At 42.5% G+C, this 23,385-nt stretch overlaps 1 protein-coding gene across 1 annotated transcript; it reads right to left on the reverse strand.

Moving 5' to 3' along the window:
* Window positions 1-2,793: 2,793 nt before the first annotated feature.
* On the reverse strand, window positions 2,794-22,317 carry LOC102904155 (pantetheinase). The gene is made up of 7 exons (XM_006986681.4): window positions 21,203-22,317; window positions 18,772-18,902; window positions 11,532-11,724; window positions 10,079-10,370; window positions 8,639-8,997; window positions 5,378-5,548; window positions 2,794-4,434 (listed from the first exon to the last, which is right to left on the reverse strand). Exons 1-7 carry the CDS (start codon window positions 21,413-21,415, stop codon window positions 4,255-4,257), a joined length of 1,539 nt encoding a protein of 512 aa, XP_006986743.1. The 5' UTR covers window positions 21,416-22,317; the 3' UTR covers window positions 2,794-4,254.
* Between the last annotated feature and the right edge of the window lie 1,068 nt (window positions 22,318-23,385).

The following is a 23,385-nucleotide window of genomic DNA, read 5'->3' on the forward strand; positions in this document are numbered from 1 at the left end:
AAGAGGGAGGGGACAAGCAAGGAGAGGAGGAGGAATTGTGGGAAACTGGAGACACAGAGAAGAGAACCATGAAGTACTTTTTTTTTTTTTTTTTTTTTGGTTTTGGTTTTTCGAGACAGGGTTTCTCTCTGTGTAGCTTAACGCCTTTCCTGGAACTCACTTGGTAGCCCAGGCTGGCCTCAAACATGAAGTACTTTTGTTGACCCTCTACTCACTCCTGAGCCAAGCACACGAAGTCCCAGGTGTTTTCCCAAAACTTTAAATAATTTCACCATTTATTTCCAAAGCAAAGAACCAAGACTCTGATAAATTATTACAGAATCAGTAACGGAATTTTGTTCTGGGCTTGTCTGATTTCCAATTTCCAGCTCCTAGCCACCATCTAGAATTTGGAAGAAAAATATCAAAGAAAAGATTCAACCTTTTCTATAGCTTTCTCTCCCGAATCCTCTAAACACCTGAATAAAGAAACAAATATTACTGCATTCACAAGAACTTGACTCCACGGCCATCTATGGGTAGGTGAGTAGGAGAATCCCTCCACCCTCCCACACAAGCACAAACAGAAATCCCATAAAAGCACCAAGTCAGAAACCATAATACATATAAGAGAAAAAAAAATGTCCAGACAAAGCATCATGAGATAAAACCCCTCCAAAAATACCACTGAGTTCTCATTTTGTTGGCCATCTACTGCTGGGCTTGGCACCTGCCCTTAAGTGTGGTTTGGACTCCCTTGGAGAGAAGAAATTTTTCCTTTGCAAGTAATTGTCAATTTGAGATAGCTTCCGGGTTAGGGAAGGGGAATTGTGCTCACTTCCCCTCAGCACTGTGATCCCATCGGGTACAGACCTCTGCAGGCCCTTTGCATGCTGCTGCAGTCTCTGTGAGCTCATGAATGTTGGTCCTGCTGTGTTTCGAAGGCCTTGCTTCTTGTTGTTGTCTGCCATGCCCTCTGGCTCTTACAAACCCTTAGTCTCCTTCCTCAGAGTTCCTTGAGCCCCTAGAGGAGGGATTTGATGGCGACATCCCCTTTTAGGACTGAGTGTTCCAAGGTCTCTCCCTCTCTTCCCATTGTCCAGGTAGGGGTTTCTGTGTTTGAGTAAGAAAGTCTTCTTAAGGAGAAGTTAATGGCAGATGAGATAAAAATGGCAATTAGAGTTTTCAAGCATTTCCAAATACTTAAAATTATCCTCATCACTAATAGTATTGTATATATTAGTTGCAATCTCTGAAGGCAATTTTTACATCTTTCTGTTAAGTTACATGTATGCTTGGGAAGCTAATTCCCGGCTATCAGATTTTATTTTCTTACTACAATGTTTTTATAATTAATCTTTACAATATCTACTTTCCTAGCACTGAGTACACATAACAGCAGGCTCTTTGATTTATTTTCACTCACATTGTAACAGCAAATAAACCCTCATTTAATTGTTTTGGTAAAACAAGATAAAACTTTACTATATATAGAATGAAGTCAGCTGGTTTACCACAAATTTCATTAAATTAACACCATAATTGGTGATACTAATATTTCCACAATTCTGTTTAAAGTTTATCCAATTAACATGTCTACAATGCACTTGCCAGAACATTAACTATTTATCACATAAATTACCACCATAGTGACAGGTGGACCCTCTTTGCTTTGGCAGGGTGTCAAAGTTTGCAGAACATATTGATGTCTAAATGGCTGCTCTAGATGATAAGAGTGTTTGCTATCTCTGCGGTCCTTTCACCAGAAAGAGCAACTTCAAAACAAAATGAAAAGAATGCACTCTTACAGTTGGGGAGATGGCTCTGTCAGTGAACAGCTTGCTGCTTAAGTATGAGAACCTGAGCTCAGATACACTACACTCACATGAACAGCCAGGCATGGTGGTGCATGCCCATAATCCCAACTGCTGAAGAGGCAGACAGGCAAAACCCCAAGGCTTGCTATCTAGCCAGGCTAACCGAGTCAGCAAGCTGCTTGCTAAAGGATAGCTTGTCTCAAAAAACAAGGTGGAGAATGAAGATGACACTTAGTGATCTCTGACCTGCACTTAAGCATACACATGTGCACTGGACACACACACCCGAGCGCACCCACACACGCTCACTCTGTTCACTCTTTTGATCATTGATTGTTCATTTATTGTTGTAAACTTATCTTTCAGATCCGAGACCTTTCTGTTCTTCATGTTCAGATTTTTTTTCTCAGTATCTCGAGATTTTGTTCTCTGTGACACATCAACAGACATGCTCAACTCACTTTGATCTTTATTCCAGGGCATATGCATATGTCACTATTAATCATGTACTTTCTCCTTAGCCTTTCGTCTGCCTTCTCTCACACCCTAGCTATGAAACTAATGATGAGGAATGTAACTTGTCTCTCTTACAAAGGTAAAGATGTAGTTGTGACATGGCATTAGTCACCATTGAGCAAGAAATCAGTATCTTTCAGCAGGGGAGATGGCTCAGAGGATAAAGCACCTGCTTTGCAAGCCTGATGACCTATATTCAGAATTCCAGAATCCACATAAAATCCAGACACTGTATCATGTGTACAGTAATACCAGTTCTCCTCTGGCTAGATGGGGGTAGAGACAGGAGAGTCTCTAGAGGTTTGGTGGCTAGCCAGCCTTGCATACCAACAATGAATTACCAGCATAACACTGTCTCAAACAAGGTGGAAGGTAAGGTAAGGATGACAACCCAAAGTTGTCCTATGACCTCTACACACATATACCCATACTCAAACACAAGAGCAGGCACACACTTATATTCTCTTGCGTATTGTACACATTCTCTCTCTCTCTCTCTCTCTCTCTCTCTCTCTCTCTCTCTCTCTCTCACACACACACACACACACACACACACACACACACACACACACACACACAGCAACACCATACTGGATCACTGCTATGAGTTCCTGCTCTCTTTTTCAAAAGCACACTTTGTACTAGAAAATACTGATAATACAATAGTGCTGTATGGGTCATCCTCCACTCAGAGATTTTTTTTTTATTTAAAAGTTGCCCTTTGCTTACTAAGTGGTATAATATCTAAATATTTTGCTGTTAAAAAAGAAAACATTTAGTGTTATATTAAATGTATTTTCAAAAATGGGACTTTCTGGTTTCCTAGTTCTAGAAGCTGTTCAATGATCTGCTGGCTATACCGTCAATGCATGAATCACCTTCTCTGGGAGTCTGTTGGAGTCTTGGGAAGAGGGCCTCTCTTGACACTCTTACTAAGTAAACCATTTTGTTCAAACCTTTAGATTTGAAAATGGGGCCAAGGAGAGAACTTTGTTGGGCTTGTTCTTGTTTGTTTGAACTTCTGTAATGGAGAGCCAAAGACTGGAGCACTTAAAGAGAAATATTGTCCCATGATTCTGGGGGCCTGAAAGTTCAACACGTCAACAGGTTCGCTTTCTCCTGTGGCCCCTTTCCTTGTTGTAGATGGGCATCTTTTTCTGTGTTTCCACAGACTTCACGCCATGTTTGTCATTGTCCTAAATCTCTTCCAAGGACATTAACCATATTGGATTAAAGTCCTAGCTAATGACTTCCTGCTACCTCTTTTAAGTATGCCATTTCCTCAAATAGTCACACTCTGAGGTCATGGGAATTGAGACTTGAATTTAAGAATTAAAGGGACTGCAGGGCAGTAGTGTCACACACTTTAATCCCAGCACTTGGGAGACAGAAGCAAGTGGATCTCTGTGAGTCTGAGGCCAGCCTGGGCTACAGAGTGAGTTCCAGGACAGTCAAGGCTACACAGAGAAACCCTATCTCGAAATATGAAAAAATAATAATAATAATTGCAATTAAAGGGACAGGATTTGGCCGATAAGAGAATGGAAATGTATTGTTTAGATAAATACTTAACAGCACAAATGAACAAACTCACTGGAAATCTTAAGCTTAACTGAATAAGGTGTCTGTCATAATGAGGTGATAATAGATTCAAACCTCTTGTAAATATATGTTTTGATATTTTGACATGCCTTTTAACTGTAATTTTTATGTCTTCTGAATAAAACACATGTGACTCACCTGATTCAACAGCTGAGTTCCAAGACAGACCAATGTCCAAAGTTCTATTAATTTCCCTGAAATGTATCTGGGGTGCACATACCTCTCTAAAGAAAAAGGCACTTTATTTACTTACACCAGAGGCCATCGTTGGCAAACAGATCTTTTCTTCATCCACCAATTTTAAATTATTGCAAACAAAATAGAAAACGTAAAGATTCTATTAACATAAGTAATGTATAATAGGTGTTACAATCAGCATTATTATCATCAGCGAGTGTGTTATGAGGTCTGAGGAAGCATTCGAAGTCCAGTCCTTCCCGTACAACCTCCCAAACAGAGTGACTGTCAACACAGGTCCAGATGTCGGCTTCAGGCTAAACAAACGCCCATCACTTGACACCTGATCAAAACACGGGAAAGTAGACAAGATCTATTGAAGCTACAAAAATCCCACAGGCCTTTTAATAAATAAAAGAAATAGCTTAGAATGACAGCCCGATTTTGTTCTTCAAATATTTAAAACGTTGCAGGGTGTAAGAAAATTTGAAGTGTGAACTGACACCAGCTCACTTATTACTTGATGTGTAAAATTGATTCCTGACAATGTACTTGTCTGAGGAAGCATGCCATGAGTTAGCATGTAAAACAGCAGGTAGTCGTTTCTAGTCCCGCCCTTCCAGACCCATGAAGACATGGCAAATAGAAGCAGTGGGCCAAGGTGGGGTTTGGACTGCGTCTCTTATAGTCACGGGCTCCCCACAGCCCCTGGCCTCCCACAGTGCACCCCCACCCCTGCAGTCACTCCCTGAAGGAGAGGGGGCTGCAAGTGAGACCCTGCACAATCAGGGAAGAACGTGGCTCGGAGGACGTACTGGGTTATGAAGCAAGCCGTTAGTTCTGGACTTTGGAGGCTTACGAACAACCACTGTTGAATTCTCTCTTTTAGCTTTTCCCTCCCTCCTTTTTTCCAGTAATCTTCCTGGGCATCAAAGCCCCAGGCCATCACTAACCCGAGATCCTAAGGGGCTTCTCTATTGAGATGGGTCCTGTCAACTATCATTGAATCTTCTTCTTACTCAACAGACCTTGAACAGCCCAGCCTCCTCCATAGAGTGCCCTCAGTGAGTTTCTTTCTTTCTTTTTAGGGGTAAAAAGGACATGCAGATTATATTAATCTTCATGTAATAAATACAGTCTGCTCAGAGTCTTTCCTGATCCTCCAAGACAATGTTACCCTTTTCAAATGGGGATATTTATATTTGGAAGAATTTGGGTTAAGATTTGATGTCAAAATGCCTCCTCTTCTCCTAAATTAATTGGCAACATCAATCAAAGATTGTTACCTGAAATTCCCCAGGAGCAAGCTTGACTTCACTCAGCAACACCTCGGGGAAGACATACTGGGTTCCAAAAGTGCCACTGAGGGAGAACATTTCAAACCTGGTGGAAGCCGTGTCCACTGAACTACCACAAGTGCGTAAATTGGTGGTTTTACATTTTAGCAGAGTACAAATCTAGATGAGAAATGAAAACGGAGATGTCAGGGTCAAGATGAATATGTAATTAGCTTCATCTAGTCACCCTACAATGTAGCTATGTATCAGAGTGCCATGATGTATGCCATGATATGTTCACTTGTTAATTATATCTTAAAGCTGTGTTCGTTCATGTAATTTAAAGCTTTCTACTTTTGTACAAATTGAAGTCATCAGATAGGTTAGATATGGTGACATACCCCTGTAATCTTAGCTCTCTGGAGACTGAGGCAGAATGAAGTGTTCGCAACTAATCTGAACTACATAGTCAGGGACACATAATAGGAACCCATTTTTATAACAATAATAAAAGGAAGGGAAAGAAAGAAAGAGAAGGGGGAGGGAGGGAGAAAGGGAAGGAAGAAGGAAGGAAGATGAAAAGAAAGTCAGTTGAAATGCCCTGTTCTAGAAAACTGCTTCTGCATCTTTAGCTGGTAAAATATTTCTTCCTCATCAGAGTCATCTGGCTTACTGCTCAACAACCAATGTACTTAATTATATTAGTCCTCAATGCTTCCTGTAATGCACTGCAAAGGTATCGACCGTAGATATTTAGGTCTATGAAGGATACCTCCATACTCCCATTCTTCTCACAAGCAGCAGCTCTAGAAATTTCCCTGGATCTGCAAATTAGATTAAGTTCAGGAACTTGAAACTCTTGCAGCCAAATGGATACACTATGCTCTATCACATGTCAGCCCCTGAGGAGCTATGTACTCACATGACTTTCTACTCCACTAGGCACTGTATTTCTCAAGTGGATGGTTGACACTCACTTTTACATCATCAACACTATTATGCATCTAGTACATACTTAGTACTCAAATGTTTGTGGAGATGAACAGGTGTGGCTGCAGGGTTTACACAGTAAGCAAAATGTCACCCAGTAGGCACAGTTCTAGCATTCCGGGACTGTCAGTCTCAAGTGTGTAAATAATATAGCATGTTGTGACTTTGATAAAGTCAAACAGAGGATGTTCTGGAACGTATAAATGAGGTTAATAACCTAGCTGAGAAGTGGCAGAGGTCCCGCAGATGTGGCAAGCATCCTTTATGGCAAAGATAACAACTGAAAAGTGCTATGAAAGGTGAGCAGGTGGGAGACACCATCAATAAAGGAATAAAATTTTAAAAACGTGTAGAGATCCTTTAGATGCTGGAAATTTGGGGTAAATGCTAGAAGCATCTCAATATACAGAATCCTGGAGCATGTGTAAGAAGAGGCTACAGGGACCATATAATAAGACTTTCTGGGTCTCTGATATTCAAGTATTTGATTTGTCAATTACTAGTTTAGTGAGGAATTTTCAGCAAGGAGATCATATAATCAGAAAAAGCACTGTAATTTATTTTGTACTCGTATAAGGAATAGATTAGATAGAGCAGAAACTGTCAACAAGTAGCCCTATTAGGAGAGCATTGCAATACTTTGAGTGAGATAGGCTGAAAGCCAGACCAAGGAATCAAAGCACAGACTGTATCTGAGTATGCTGTAAGGGCTGGGAGATGCCTGCATCCTTCCTGTTAAGGACAGGGAGATACCTGCATCCTTCCTGCTAAGGACTGGGAGATGTCTGCACCCTTCCTACTAAGGGCTGGGAGATACCTGCACCCTTCCTGCTAAGGCCTGTGAGATACCTGAACCCTTTCTGCTAAAGACGGGGAGATGCCTGCATCCTCCCTGCTAAGGGCTGGGAGATGCCTGCATCCTTCCTGTTAAGAACTGGGAGATTCCTGCATCCTTCCTTCCTGCTAAGGACTGGGAGATACCTACATCTCAACAGTAAACTGCTGTAGGATAGTCTGTATGTCAAATTGCTCTGATTGGTCAATAAATAAAACACTGATTGGCCAGTGGCCAGACAGGAAGTAGGCAGGACAAGGAGAGAAGAGAATTCTGGGAAGTGAAAGGCTAAGTGAGGGAGACCTGCCAGCCGCCACCATGACAAGCAGCATGTGAAGATGCCAGTAAGCCATGAGCCACATGGCAAGGTATAGATTTATGGAAATGGATTAATTTAAGCTATAAGAACAGTTATCGAGAAGCCTGCCATGGCCATAATTGCTTACAGTTTGTAAGCAATATAAGTCTCTGTGTTTACTTGGTTGAGTCTGAGCTGCTGTGGGACTGGCGGGTGACAAAGATTTGTCCTGACTGTGGGCAAGGCAGGAAAACTCTAGCTACAGTAAACCACTCTGGAAACAATCTTAGGGGCAACTCCATCTATACTAATCACTGAGTGCATACTTGGTGTTAAGTTCTTTATAAAGAAAGACAGGCATGGATGAGCACACAGAAAATGCTAAACTTGTCCATGCAGGATATATATCCAAAGTATTACATTATCCTTTATCTGTAATTTGAATGATTTTAAAATTAATGTTGCCACTTCCCGCCACCTCTGCATCAGCTCCTCTCTCCAGGCTCCAACCTGGACTTCTTTAGATTATGAACACTGACGTGGAAGTATAAGCAAAATAAACTTCCTCCTTGCGGTGGTTTGAATAAGAACGGCCCCCAGAGGCCCACGGATTTGAATGCTTGATCACCGGGGAATGACACTATTTGAAAGGATTAGGAGATGGAGCATTTTTGGAGGAAGTGTGTCACTGAGGGAGGGCTTTGAGGTTTCAAGAACCCAAACTAGGTCCAGTGTCTCTCTCTTCCTGCTGCCTGCAGATCTGGATGTAGAACTCTTAGCTACTTCTCCAGCACCATGACTGAACTCCTGCCGAAACTCTCCCAGCCATGATGATAATGGGCTAAACCTCTGAAACTATATGCAAGACCCAATTAAATGCTTTCTTTCATAAGAGTTGCCTTGGTCATGGAGTGTCTTCACAACAATAGAGCAGTGACCAAGACACTTCTCAACTTGCTTTTGATAATGGTGTTTCATCCCAGTAATAGAAACCCTAACTAAAATATTTCCTGAAGTGAGATGTATTTTTTTCCTGAAGCGAGATGTATTATACCATACTAAAAACAATCTCCCATTGATTATCTGACATCCAGTTTTTCCCAGCTGTGTGCATTTGCTCTAGAGACTTTTCTGAAACTGACATTACCTGCAGATAATACTGCCCTTCCACGGTGTGCAACCCATCAAATGCCCCAAGGGCATAAACTTCATCAGCTCGCTTCTCAGACATCTGGTAGCTCAGGTGACAGCAGAGATCATTCTGGCAGACGGTGTAATTTCCTGTGATTCCTTTGAGCTCCACAAAGGTAAACTCATCAAAGAAAGCAATGCTCTGAAATTCCTGGTTTCCTGTTGAGGGTGCTTCTATACTGCTGGCGTAAGAAGTCCAGTTCACCACAGAGTGACGTGGATGGGAATCCAGCTGTGAGAGAAGGAGTTTCCCCTCCTGGGTTTTCCTGTCATAGTGAAAGGCCCTTGGAGAGTCCGGTGCATAGATGCCACTTCCTGCAAATAAAGTTGGAAACAGGAAAATAAAGAGATTTTGTGTTTGCCACTTCTATCGAAGATTCATCATTCTACCCCCTCTAAGCAATATATTTCACTAATTTCTGTAATATAGGCTGACCGGGGACAAAGACAAAAGGAAATCCACACGTGGAGCATGACAGTAAGGACATTTAAAAAGAAGACGTTCACATAAACTGAATTTTGAAAAGAAGAAAAGGTGCACATTGAAGAATATTAAATAAATTCAAGTTGAATAATATTAAATAAATATTCAAGATAATTAATATTAAATAAATATACCAAATGGAGGTATGTTTTTTGTTGTTGTTGTTGTTTTGGGTTTTTTTTTGTTTGGTTGGTTGGTTTTGTTTTGTTTTTCAAGACAGGGTCTCTGCATAGCTCTAGCTGTCCTGGAACCTGCTCTGTAGCCCAGGCTGGCCTCAAACTCACAGAGATCCTCCTGCCTCTGCCTCCCAACTGCTGTGATTAAAGGCAGGTGCCACCACTGCCCGGCTGGAGGTATGTTTTATTTTGGTGTTTATAATTTTATTTCCTTTGGGGTTTTTGTTGTTGTTTTTGTTTGTCTTAAGATGGGGGTCTCTCTATGTAGTCCATGCTAGCTGTGAACTCAGGATTTTCCAGCCTTAGTCTCCCCAGATTACAGCTGTGTACCACCATACCCAGCTACATTTCAATAAAAATTGAATGGACAGCATATCACCAACTTAATATTCAAAATTAGGAGTTAGGCTGGAGAGATTGCTCACTGGTTAGGGCACTGGCTGCCCTTCCACAGGACCAGGGTTCAATTCCCAGAACCCATATGGTGGCACACAACTGTTTGTAACTCTAGTTCCAGGGGATCTGATGGCCTCCAAGGGTAATGCACACAGCTGCTGCATGGATATAGCAAATACCTACATATACAATGAATAAATAAATCTTTAAAAGGTACTTTCTATTAAAAAAAGATAGACTACATTAGCTTTAAAAAATAGGAGTTGAAAAATAAAAGATGTACAAACTATTTTTTTAAATGCTCTTTCTAACTAAAATTTAAAGACCACATATTACCTACCTGTCATTCTCTTTGAGGGATGATGTATATTGGCTGCAAGGAAATTGACCCCCATTCCCATAGCCCAAGCTGAGTGGAATTCAATGGCTGCCAGATGCGGCAGAACATCCATCCAGGCGGTTGGGAACAGTATAGTGTCCACCTGGTACTCTGTCACCAGGGTGATGGCAGGATCATGAAAGAGTATGTCGAAGCATGTGAAGATGCCAAACTTTCCGAACGGGGTGTTGAAAGTCACAAACTCGGGTTCCACAGGTGCATTGAATTGTTCTTCACCCATGAAAAGGTTTTGCTGTAATAAACAAACAATGCAGAGCAAAAAAATTCTAGGAAGCTTCCCAGGACGTTACTCTAGACGTAAAATGTGCTCATTCAACAGTGCACATTTCATCTGTGACCACAGTCTCTATGGAAGACTGGTGCCTTAGAAAATCAGAGCCACTCCAATAAAATGGAGCCAGCAACTCCCTTCACAGTACAGATGTTGTATATGGGTGCACTTGTCTGTACAGATGGTTTTCAATCTTAAAAAGTAACAGTGAAACAGACAACCATTGACAAAACACCTCACTATGTGCAAGGAACTTCACTCCTTCCTCAGAGCTAAATCTGTCCCATAAGGCCCTTTTAATTCATTTTTGACTCATTACCTCAGGAGAGTTTTTAAAGTCAAAACCCAAAAGATGACAGAGTATAGCTCAATGAAGGTAGCTCCAGGTGAGTCTCACCTGTTGTGAAACATTAGTTTAAGATGTGTTACATTTGTTTATGCTGTGGAATATTTGCTTAATGATGCAAAGATGCATTTCATTCTTTTATGATGCATTTGTTTAACTCTGTGAAGCTGTGTTACTTTGCCTGTCTAAGATACCTGATTGGTCTGATAAAGAGCTGAACAGCCAATAGCTGGGCAGGGAAAGGCTAGGCGGGGCTGGCAGGCAGAGAGAATAAATAGGAGAAGAAATTAGGCTCAATAGAGAAGAGAGCTAGAAGCAGGAAAAGGAAAAGAAGAGGAGGATGCCAGGGGTCAGCCACATAGCCACACAGCAAGCCACAGAGTAAGAAGGAAAGAAAGATATGTAAAGAAAGGTAAAAATCCCAGAGACAAAACAAAAGGGGGGGATAATTTAAGTTAGAAAAGCTGGCTAGAAACAAGCCAAGCTAAGGCCGGACATTCATAAGTAAGAATAAGTCTCTGTGTATTTATTTGAGAGCTGGGTGGTGGGACACCAAAAAGTGAAAAAAAAAAAAAACTACACTCACCTACCCCAAATGATACACTCCTGGTTTGCTGAATGCACTGGGAATGCCTTGGGTCTCCTTGTAGGAACTGTTTACATCTAAATACTACTTTCTGAACTCACCCTCTAAAGGTGGTTTATTGTTGTAAATAATAATTGTTCTCCTCACTTTTATTCCATAGTCCCTTAATTAACCAATTAATTAATATTACCTTATGGTATCGCGCAACCAGTTTGCCCAGGGAATCGAACACCACATTGGTGTTGTACTGGAAACGGCCATCAGGAGGACACTGAGGGTCACTAGTGTTGCACGGCTTCTTGTCTCCCATGTTGGCCACGACATAGATCGAATTGTTCTTGGCCAAGCAGCTGAGTCTTTCCTGTACCGGGGTGTAGCCAAATCTGGTATATGTCCATTGGAAGAGAATTTTTTTAAAAATCTGGGTTAGTTTTTAACAAAAATCTAAGGCTTGGTATATACAATGATTCCAACTAATGGGTGGGGGGAAATAGGATTAAAATAAGAGACCTCAAAGGACACCAACAGTGGGAATTTAGCAGTAGAAAACTATTCTGGGGTTAAGAGTCCAGGCATACTTTTGAATCATAATATGTATCAAATCTATAATTATACATGCAGTGATATATTCATTTTTTTCTTTTTTTTTTTTTTTGAGACAGGGTTTCTCTGTGTAGTTTTGCGCCTTTCCTAGAATTCACTCTGTAGACCAGGCTGACCTTGAACTCACAGAGATCTGCCTGCCTCTGCCTCCCAAGTGCTGGGATTAAAGGCGTGTGCCACCACCGCCCAGTGGTATATTCATTTTAAAATATCGGCAGCATACTCTGGATATTATAAAGCAAAACCTTCCACATTCTATTGATGAAACCAGGCCTAATAGAAGAAGCACTATGTCTGAACCAAAACTTAGAACCAGAAGAATGCTGGAAAGATAGCAGAACAGAGAACACTCTGGAGTCTGACTCCCTACCTAGACAGAGTCTGTCCCAACTTTTTGGAATTCTATAGTCAACACGTTCAAAGGCCCAGAAGGTAAATGGTAGTTAATGTCATCAATTCGTTTCTAATTAGCAGTGGCCATCCATCTCCCGACCCTAGCCTTGCAGCAGGAAGCTGTCCTCTCTTGGTACAGTTTGCAGACAGCTTGGGCAACAAGGACTCTGGACACTAAATATCAAGGTCCTTGTCTGAACACCTGCTTCTGAACATGGAGATACAGACAAAGAGAGAGTAATTTTTGTACGCATGCTCCATTATTTAAAAACCTGCTCTTGCTGGTAGAATTGACTACCAGGGTATGAGAGAGCACCTCCCCCCCCCCATTTTGAAGAGGAGATACAGCAAACCTTGGGGGAAATAAGAATCTTAAGATTGAAATATTTAACCACCAACAAAGAAACATATGACAACAAAGAAACAGCAAATGTAAGAAAATGGCACTAGGTGTGGTGATATGTCTTTAATCAGCAGTTACAGTAGTTATTACAAATTTGAGAGCAAGTAGAGAAATATTGTTCCTGAAAATGGCAGAGGGGGGGCAAGCTGCACTCTCTTGTCCCCATAAGTCTGAAAAGTTTCAATTTGCTTTGAGAAAGAGAGATAAAGAGAGACAGACAGACAGACAGAGAGGAAGACAGGGAGAGCGACAGACTGAGACAGAGAGATGAGAGTTAGGGATGTGTCTCAATTGGTAGAGTGCTTGCCTAGTATGATTGAATTACAGGATTCTATCCCCAGCACTGAATACACTGGATATGGTGACATACACTGTAAGTCCTATGATTCCTATGATTCCTGCGCTAGAACAGTCACGGTAGGAGACAGAAGCTCAAGGTCATTCTCAGCCACATATTAAACTCAGAGCTACTTCAGAACTCGGGAAATTCTGTCTTTAAAAAAAAAAAAAGGTTGACTGGCCCAGAGGTGGTGCATGACTATAATCCCAGCACCTGGAGGCAGAGTTCGCGGCCATTCTACAGAGTGGGATCCAGACAGCCAGGCTACACAGAGAAACCCTGTCTCAGATAGATGATAGATAGATAGATAGATAGATAGATAGATAGATAGATAGATAGATAGATAGATAGATAGATAGATAGATAGATAGATAGATAGATAGATAGATAGATAGATAGATAGATAGATAGATAGATTCCAGCACTAGGGAGGCAGAGGCAGTCAGATCTCACTGGGTTCAAAGCCAGCCTGGTCTGTATAATAAGCTCCAGAGCCAGGGCTACCCAATCTCAAAAACAAACAAACAAAAAGTTGAGAAATATGAGAGGACAAGTGCTGGGGGCCAGGGGAATATCTTTTTGTATGCTGTGAACATATGTTGTTCCCATTGGTTAATAAATAAGCTGCTTTGACCTATGGCAAGGCAGCTTAGAGGCAGGCGGGAAATCCAAAGGGAGAGACAGGAAAGAGAAAGGCAGAGTGGAAAAGATGCCAGACTGCCATCCTAGGAGCAACATGTAATGAGACACAGGTAAAGCCACAGAACATGTGGCTATACATAGACTAGTAATTGTGGGTTGAGTTAAACTATGAGAGCTAGCTAGCAAGAAGCCTGCCATAGGCCGCATGTAAATAATATTAAGCCTATGAGTGGTTATTTTATAAGTGGCTGCAGTACCTCGGGGCCAAGAGGACTGCAGGGGCCAGGCGGGACTGGAGAAACCACTACAGACAAGGGGCAAAAGATAGTACATGAGATGGGTGGTGGTGGCGGCGGCGGCGGCGGCGGCGGCGGCGGCGGCGGCGGCGGCGGCGGCGGCGGCGGCGGCGCACGCCTTTAACCCCAGCACTCAGAGGCAGAGGCAGACAGATCTCTGGGAGTTTGAGGACAGCCTATTAGAAGTTCCAACAAGTTCCAGACCAGCCAGAGGTACACAGTGAGACCTTAAAGAATGTTAGATGTATCAAGAAAGTAAGACTGTACCCTAAAACACTGACCAAAAGTAGTGAATGAAAACCCTCTCTCTAAGCTGGGCGGTGGTGGTGGTGCACACCTTTAATCCCAGCACTTGGGAGGCAGAGGCAGGCAGATCTCTGCGAGTTCGAGGCCAGCCTGGTCTCCAAAGTTCCAGGAAAGGCGCAAGCTACACAGAGAAACCCTGGCTAGAAAAAAAAGAAAGAAAGAAAGGAAAACCCTCTCTATCCCCTACTCTGATAAACAGAGGGAAAATAAGATGATCAGAAGCAAAAGCCAAAAATTTTGATGATACACCAACAAACTGTGAAAGCAGAAACTGAGAAATTAATACCCACTGTCTGAGACTCAACAAATTATGGGTGTAGCAAGGAGACAGCAGACCTGAGAGAAAATCTACAATCAGCCAATTGATTGGAAAAGTAGAAAATACACGTCTCCAAACTCCAAAACCCAGTTCTCCACTGAGAGATGGTATCTGGAGAAGAGAATCGTATGAACTGAAATTCAGTAGGGTAGGCACACCTAGATGATGGTGATTGCAGGTACCCTGAGCTCAGATAAGAGAAAAAAATTCCAATTTCAAAGCAGGCCTTGCCTTCAGTTGAGGTTGTTTTTAGGGTTGATAATCTGCTCTTGGAGTAGTGTTGGGAAATGTGCCTGGTGCCCTGAGCATAGAGGCTGAAGGTTTAGGCATTGAACCCCACACCCACTGGGCAGTGAGAGCACAGGTCCTTGATCCCAGTACTTAGGAGGCAGAGGCAGGCTTATCTCTTGAGTTTGAGGCTAGGCTGGTTTACAGAGAAAGTTACAAGACAGCCAGGCCTACACAGAAAAATCCTGTCTTGAAAAACCAAAACAGTATTGAGAGAGAGACAGAGAGAGAGAGAGACAGAGACAGAGAGAGAGACAGAGATGGAGACAGAGACAGAGAGAGACAGAGAGAATGGAGGGTGAGAGACAGAGAGGGGAGGGAGGGAGAGAAAGAAAGAAAGAAGGAAGAGGGGTTGGGGATTTAGCTCAGTGCTAGTGTGCTTGACTAGCAAGCACAAGGCCCTGGGTTCGGTCCCCAGCTCTGGAAAAGAAGGAAGGAAGGAAGGAAGGAAGGAAGGAAGGAAGGAAGGAAGGAAGGAAGGAAGGAAGGAAGGAAGAAAAAAAGAAACCATACACCCTAACCCCAGGCCCAGAGGGGAGGTCTAGCACCTCAACCCTATTACAATCAGTCACTCTTGGATTCTACAAACACTTCACTTGAAATAATAAGGGAGAGTTTGTATTTATATTTTGTTTTGTTTTTTGATTTTTAATCCAACAACTTAATCCCAGTTGCACAGATGCCAAATGGAAAATACAGGATGCATGAAAAGCCAAGGAACATGACTCCTGAAAATCACCAACCCCACAGAAATGGCCTCCAACGAGAAAGACCAGACAATGAATATAAGGGCTTGATTATAAGGATGTTGGACAGAATTAAAGCAACAGACTCCTAAATGACATCAGAGAACAGAATTTGAGAGGACATAGACTCCTGATCAGAAGATAGAGAGTATGAATAGCTAAATGAAATAAAGAAGACACTACAAGATATAAAAGAGGAGGATACAGAAGCCCTAGCAGCAGATTGAATCAAGTGGAAGAATATCAAGGCTTGAAGACAGGAGGATGACTTAAGACACCCAGATGAACAAATCAAAAGTAAGAAGAAAACACAAACAGAACACACAATATCTAAGGGACACCATTAAAAAGCCAAATTTATGCATGGGCACAGAAGGAGGAGAACTACAAGTTAAGGGCAGTAACAGTATGTTTATAAAATCATAACTGAGGAGCTAGAGAGATGGCTAAGTGGTTAAGAGCACTACATGTTGCATGTAAAGGACCTGGGTTCAGTTCCTAGCACCTGCATGGTAGCTCACAACCATTCATAACTCCAATTCTAGGCCACCCTGTGCTTCTTCTGACCTTCCCAGGCAGCTGACAGGCATGTACACATATATACATGAAGGCAACATTCACACACATAAAATAAATACATCTTTTTTTTCAAATCATAGCAGGGAAAGTTCCTAAAGCTAGGGAAAGAGATGGCCACCCAAATGTATATGCCAAACATAGAAGACAAGAAGAGAGCTTCCCTATGTAATAGTATAGTTAGCATACTAAATATAGGGAACAAAGAAAACACTTGGAAAGCCGTAGAGAAGTAGCAAGTCATGTGTAAAGACAAATCTATCAGAATAATGGTAGATTTCTAAAAATTAAACACACACACACACACACACACACACACCAAAAAAGCATGGAGCAATGAACTTTAAGTTTTGAAAGAAAATTAGCTGTCAACCCTGAGTACTATATCTAGCAAAGCTGTAGCTTCATACTTGAAAGAGAAAGAAAACCTTGCCATGATAACCAAGCTGAAAGGAAGTCATAGCTATTAAGGCAGCCCTAAAGAAGACGTTTGAAGGAATTTTACACACTGAAGCAAAATAAGCATACGTATGGATTTACAGTGAAGAATAAACCACACTAGTATATAAGCAAAGGAAGATTAGGAAAGTATATAAGCAAAGGAGGATTAGGAAAAGTGGAAAGTATCAAAAATTTTAACAAGAAAAATAAGACAGTAAGCCGGGCAATGGTAGCGCACACCTTTAATCTGAGCATTTGGGAGGCAGAGCCAGGTGGATCTTTATGAGTTTGAGGCCAGCCTGGTCTACAGAGCGAGATCCAGGAAAGGAGCAAATCTATGCAGAGAAACCCTGTCTCAAAAGAAACAAAAAGAAAAAGAAGACAGTAATGAATTCGTATCTTTGAATAATAATTCTGAATGGCGATGATCTAAACTCTCTGAAAGACATAGACCAGCAATTTAAATTAAATACTAGGAGCCCCATCAATATGATACCTCCAAGAAGCACAGCTCAGATAGCTGGGGTGGTCCTCACTTTGAATCCCAACACTTAAGAGGCAGTGGCAGGTGGGTCTCTGAGTATATAGCATACTCTAGACCAGCAAAGGTTATATAATGAGACCCTGCCTCAAAAAAAAAAGAAGAGGAGGAGGAGAAAAGGAGGAAGGAGGAGGAGGAGGAAGAAAAAGGAGGAGGAGAAAGAGGAGGAGAAGAGGAGGAGGAAGGAGGAGGAGAAGAGGAGGAGGAAGGAGGAGGAGAAGAGGAGGAGGAAGGAGGAGGAGAAAGAGGAGGAAGAAGGAGGAGGAGAAAGAGGAGGAGGAGGAAGGAGGAGGAGGAAGAGGAGGAGGAGAAGAAGAGGAGGAGGAGGAGGGGAGGAGGAGGAAGAGGAAGAAGAAAATTAGCTGAATAGGCCATTCATCACTCTCTGCTTCCTGGCTGCAGGTGCAGTGTGGCCACAGCCTCACCCTCCTTACCATGGGGTCTTCTCCTACCATAATAGACTGTACCCACTCGGACTGCAATCCAGAATAAGTCACTCCTTCCTTCCTGAAATTGCTCCTTACTGGGTATTTTGCTGGAGCAATGAGAAAAATAGCTGATTCTGAAGAGGAAAGGCAAACGTGGGCATGCTAATATCTTGGGTCGTGTTCCTCCTGCTAACTGCCTCTAAGACCTTAAGCAAGTTATCAGCTACCATCCCCCCCAGACTGGATGTGATTCCCTTTGGTACTAGGAAATAGAAATAAATGTTAGAGCATTGATTGGTGATCTCATAACTTATGTTCATTTTCCTGATAAATATATTCACAGGAGATGAAAATTAAACCAAACTTGGCTGATGGTGGGTCCATGTTGAAGGCGTGGTCCCCAGTCCAAGGGAGTACTTAAAGATGGTGAAACTTTTAAGAGGTTAAAACTAAGAGAAGGAAGGTGTGTCATTGGGGTATATTGATGAATAGGTATTAGAACCCTGGCCCCTTCCTCTTTTTTTTTTTCTTTCTGACTACCCTGGAGTGATTTAAGTGCTCTGCCACGCCTTGCCACCATGATGCATGATGTTACCATAGGCCTAAAGAAACTGGGCCACGTGACCATCGATTAAAACCCCTGAAACTGGGTCTCCTTTGAAGTTGGTTGTCTCAGCTATTTTGTGACAGACAGCAGCAGCAATCTGACTACACAGGACTTGTTCCATGTTTTCAACAACCCCTTTCCAGGTAAAGCAAGTAAAGGTTCATAGTTGAATTTTTCATTTTTTGTGTGTGTATTGAGAATTTCTTTTTTTTTTGTTTTGTTTTGTTTGATTTGGTTTGGTTTTTTGAGACAGGGTTTCTCTGTGTAGTTTTGGTGCCTGTCCTGAAACTCACTCTGTAGCCCAGGCTGGCCTCGAGCTCACAGAGATCTGCCTGGCTCTGCCTCCCGAGTGTTGGGATTAAAGGTGTGTGCCACCGCTGCCTGGCTTAAGAATTTCTTATATGTATATAGTAAAATCTGATCATATCTACCCTCCCCCTCCCTACAACTCCCCCCTAGATCTCCCCCAACCCGCTCCCTTCCGTGGACTGTTTTCTTCACCTGTTTGCATTATCACAGGGGATCCAGTTCACTTGAGGGTCTGGGATATCCTCCAAGTACGGGTAGATAGTATCCCTGGTGAAACGCATACCATATATACCGTCTTCTGGAGTCACAATAATGTGTGCACCCTGTTAGAAACGGAGAGTTAAAATATTTCTCGCTGGGCGGTGGTGGCACAAGCCTTTAATCCCAGCACTTGGGAGGCAGAGGCAGGCGGATCTCTGTGAGTTCAAGGCCAGCCTGGTCTACAGAGTGAGTTCCAGGACAGGCTCCAAAGCTACACAGAGTAACCCTGTCTCAAAAAACAAATAAATAAATGAATGAATGAATGAAAATAAATAAATAAATAAATAAATAAATAAATAAATAAATAAATAAATAATAAAAATATTTCTCAAACAGGCAAACAATCAGAGGTGGGCTGCTGTGAGAACAGGAAATGGAGTAGCAAGCTGGGCGTGGTAGAGGAACTCAATGAGTGGAGGCCAGCCTATATACTACATAGAGAGTTCTAGCACAGCCAGAACTACATAGAGAGATGCCATCTCAGAGAGAGAGAGAGAGAGAGAGAGAGAGAGAGAGAGAGAGAGAGAGAGAGAGAGAGAGAGAGAGACAGAGAGAGAGAGACAGAGAGAGAGAGAGAGAGAGAGACAGAGAGAGACAGAGAGAGAGAGAGAGAGAGTCAAATAACTAAACTATTTGGGCACTTTTTATCTTATTCTTCTGTTTTCTCTATTTTGCTTTTTCCAAGCTTGTTTGTTTGTTTGTTTTGTTTTGAGGTGGGATCTCATGTAGCCCAGCCTGGCCCTCAAACTCACTGTATAGTTTAGAATAACCTTAACCTCCCGAGCCTCCTGCCTCCACCTCCCAATAATACTCAGATTACAAGTATGCATCTGATTTTCCCAAGCACTTTAATTTTCTACACCCGCCATTGTCACATTGGTGACTTTTTTTTAATGGTCACTAACAGCTGTCAAAGCCATTCACAGCCCTGTAACACCCTGCTCCCATTAATTATAAACCTATTTCTTCCCACCCCTCCCCCCCCAAGTCAAGCCCTCTTTAAATTTTGGTCAGTTGTGCCTGGCTGAATCTGGATTGATTCATAACCCAATCCCTGTTTTTGCCTCGAGATTCTCCTCCGCAACACCCACAAATATGATTCCCGCTCCTTGGGAGGGAGAACCTCATACACAGGTCAGCTAGGCTATCCCTGGCCTAGAGTAATCTCTCAGCTAAGGTGGATTGGAGAGTCACCTTAAAGGTTGCTGTGACCTTTAAAGAAACAGTTGGACTAAGGGTGAAATACAATATCCAACACGTAATAACCTTGTAAATTTTAATATATATAAAAATGTTAGTTGGAGATTGGCTCTCACTGTGTATGTAGCCCTGGTTGGCCTGAGACTCGCAGGGATCTACTTTCTCTGCGTTTGGGGCACTGGGACTAAAAGCGTGTGCCACGACAACCCACCACACTGGCAGGTTTCTATTTATTACTGTTGTCGTTACTTCACATGTCCCTGGTCTAGAACTGACCTATGAGTATCTTACTTAAACCTGTCCGGCTAAACCACATTTACATTGTATAAAGTTTGCTTTAAAGGTCACATTTCATCCAACTCAGTGACATTGACAGACACTTTGATAGTGAATTAAAATGAATGGATGACTATGTTACTTAGTGTACAAGGTTTGTAACTGGTTTAATTGTTTCAGACTATAAGCTTCAAGTCTGTGGCCATGCACTCTGCACAGGCCAGATCTTGTCAGATTGTAAACTTATCTGAACCCTAGAAAGCAGAGTACCAAGATATACTTCCTGAAGCTGGTATAGTCTAAAATAGCAACTGGAGGGGGCGTGGCTAGAGAGATGGTTCTAGGCTAAGAACACTGGCTGCTCTTCCAGAGGACCCAGGTTCAAGTCCCAGCACCCACATGGCTGCTCAAAACTGCCTGGAACTCGAGTTCCAGAAGATCCAATGCCTTCTTCGACCCTCTGTGGGGACCAGGTATACACCTGGTAAACACAGGTACGCACAAGCAAAACACTCATACACATAAAATAAAGAAGAATAGCAACTGGTCCCAATCCTGGTTATACTTTACCCTCCATGTTTAGCAGAAAATGAAAACAAAAAATGTTCAATATATGGCCAGTTCCTCAAAGTCCTGCTTAAAAATAAGCAAAATGTTATTTTCCAACTTTGCTCCCTCCCTTTGTTAGGGGTATGTAGTAGTACATTTAATAATTTTGAGGTGAAAAGAATCTAATAAAACAAAGCGTCTTGCTATGCCAATATTGTAAGCGTAACCGACTCTGACAACAACCCGGTCCCTGAGAACCACCCCCAACCCCTCCCATGCACTCCCCCGCCCCCATTCTTCTCAGGGCTTGGCACTCTGGAGAGATGGGCGCCCATACCTGCTTTGCTGCTGATACGATCGCTCCTTCCAGAAGATCCAGATTCTGATTCATTAATGCCAGTGCCTCACTGGGAGACACGGGTAAGAGGGTGTTGCTAGGCAGGATCACGGCATGCTCGTAAACAGCTGCAACAAAAGTGTCCAGAGAGCTGATTTTTAAGACACAGAAGACAGAAAACGCGGCACAAGCCAGCCACCGAGACGCACTCATGCTGAAGTCCAAAGACTGCTGAAAAACCAAAGCGTGGCTTGCTGTTTATGTAAAGAAAGCACGGGTCACGTGTTTCCCAGACCTTGGAATCTTCAAAATAAACTTAAAAGGTTAACTGTAAGAAAACTTTGTCCCCGAAAGCAACAGTTCCAGAAATGTCCTTGGTTCTGTAGTCAGGAATGCCGGAAGGGAACTGTGGTTACTTATCTTCTTCTAAGCGAGCCCCACCCAGTGCCTGGAAGTCACACGTGAGGGTGGCTGGGACTGGAGCTCCAGTCCCTGTGGTTAGTCCCTTTTGGTGAAAAGCTTTGGAACTGTATCTAAATTTGCAGGGTAAACGTGGCTTATATCCATCTCTCAATTTCAGCCTGTCTCCAAAATAGCTTTAGAATTAGCCCTTCAGAGGGGGGTATCACAGTAGCTTTGATCAGAGCTCTGTGGAAGCCAGTTAGGGAGAGCTATTCCTGTGACGGGGTGGATACCTAACATTCCAAGCAACCCAGGACCTAAGAGTTAATCCAACTTGGTGTGTTGGATTAACTTCACCTAGCCAAAGGACCTAATCCTTCACCTAGCCAAAGGACCACCCCTCAGGAAGGCGGATTCACTTTAAGCCAAGCTAAAGAGACAGAAAGAATAACCGTCCCTTCAAGAAATAAAGTGCTGAGTGCCTGTACCCTAGGGCAGTTACTCCAAAGGCATCTGGAAGTTCTGTTCACTAAGCCTGTCTTTCTGACTCAAAAAGGTGTGGCTTTCTCCTCTCTCTCTCTCTCTCTCTCTCTCTCTCTCTCTCTCTCTCTCTCTCTCTCTCTCCCTTTCTTTCTTCTTTCCTTCCTTACTTTCTTTTCTTCTTTCTTTCTTTCTTTCTTGCTTGCTTCCTTGTTTTCCTTCTTCTTCGTTCTGCTCTTTCTTTCAGATGCTGGCCAGAGCCAAGGCTGCTTGCTCAAATTTTGGCCAACCTCCAAGCCTAACTCAAACAGCCTAGCTCTGACTCTTTTTCCTCTGGGCAGCTTCTGAGATTTACAGTTTGCCTGCCCTGGGGTTTTCTTGAATCTCAAATACAATTGTCTTTAAGTTGTTGTTTGGGGGTAAAGGTAAAGAAAACATTGTCAAACCAAGTATAGTGGCACACACCTTTAATCCCAGCACTCAGTAGGCAGGGGTAGGGTATATCTCAGAGAGTTCAAGACCAGGCTGGTCTACATAGTGAGTTCCAGTGAAGCCAGAGCTACATAGTGAGACTCTGTCTACAAAAACAAGAAAGAAAGAAAGAAAGAAAGAAAGAAAGAAAGAAAGAAAGAGAGAGAGAGAGAGAGAGAGAGAGAGAGAGAGAGAGAGAGAGAGAGAGAGAAAGAAAGAAAGAAAGAAAGAAAGAAAGAAAGAAAGAAAGAAAGAAAGAAAGAAAGAAGGAAAGAAGGAAGGAAGGGAGGGAGAGAGAAAGAAAGGAAGAAAGGAAGAAAGTAAACATTGCACCCTCACATTATGCTGAGAGAACAAAAGGCCTTTTCTCTCACATAACATGTGAGGAACAAGTAAGGGATCATGTGGATGTTACCTAGGACTGCCACCTGGGTAACCACATACCACAAACTGAGCAGTGTGAAGAACACAGATGTATTGTCTCCTGGTAGCAAGGTTGACCTCTACTCAAGGTCATGAGGAGGGACATGCTCCTGTCTCTCCTTGGCATGGACATGACTGTCTTCTTCCCAAGCGTGTGTGGTAAGCATGTGTGTGTCCAAATTTCTCCTTTTTGTCAGATAGTAGATGTTCCTACTCCATTCCAGTATGACCTCCTCTGAACTAATGACATCTTAAACCCTGCTTCTGAAGAGAGCAACATCACATCCTGAGGAACTGGATTTTAACACAGGACTTTTTGGAACTCCTACATCGTAGAATGTCGACCTGTCTAAGTAGCACAAAGAGTCCCTAGCTTGACAATTTTGAAGTTATTAAGCCATCTCCAT

The sequence above is a fragment of the Peromyscus maniculatus genome, chromosome 16, assembly GCF_049852395.1.
Source record: "Peromyscus maniculatus bairdii isolate BWxNUB_F1_BW_parent chromosome 16, HU_Pman_BW_mat_3.1, whole genome shotgun sequence".
Lineage (NCBI taxonomy): Eukaryota > Metazoa > Chordata > Mammalia > Rodentia > Cricetidae > Peromyscus > Peromyscus maniculatus.

Excerpts from the sequence above, each read along its gene's own strand:
- LOC102904155 (XM_006986681.4), bottom strand. The coding sequence starts at position 21,415 with ATGAGTGCGTCTCGGTGGCTGGCTTGTGCCGCGTTTTCTGTCTTCTGT. Across the intron at positions 10,371-11,531 it reads TGGTTGCGCGATACCATAAG|CAAAACCTTTTCATGGGTGA; the intron begins GTAATATTAATT and ends TGTTTATTACAG. Across the intron at positions 5,549-8,638 it reads AAGGGCAGTATTATCTGCAG|ATTTGTACTCTGCTAAAATG; the intron begins GTAATGTCAGTT and ends TTTCTCATCTAG.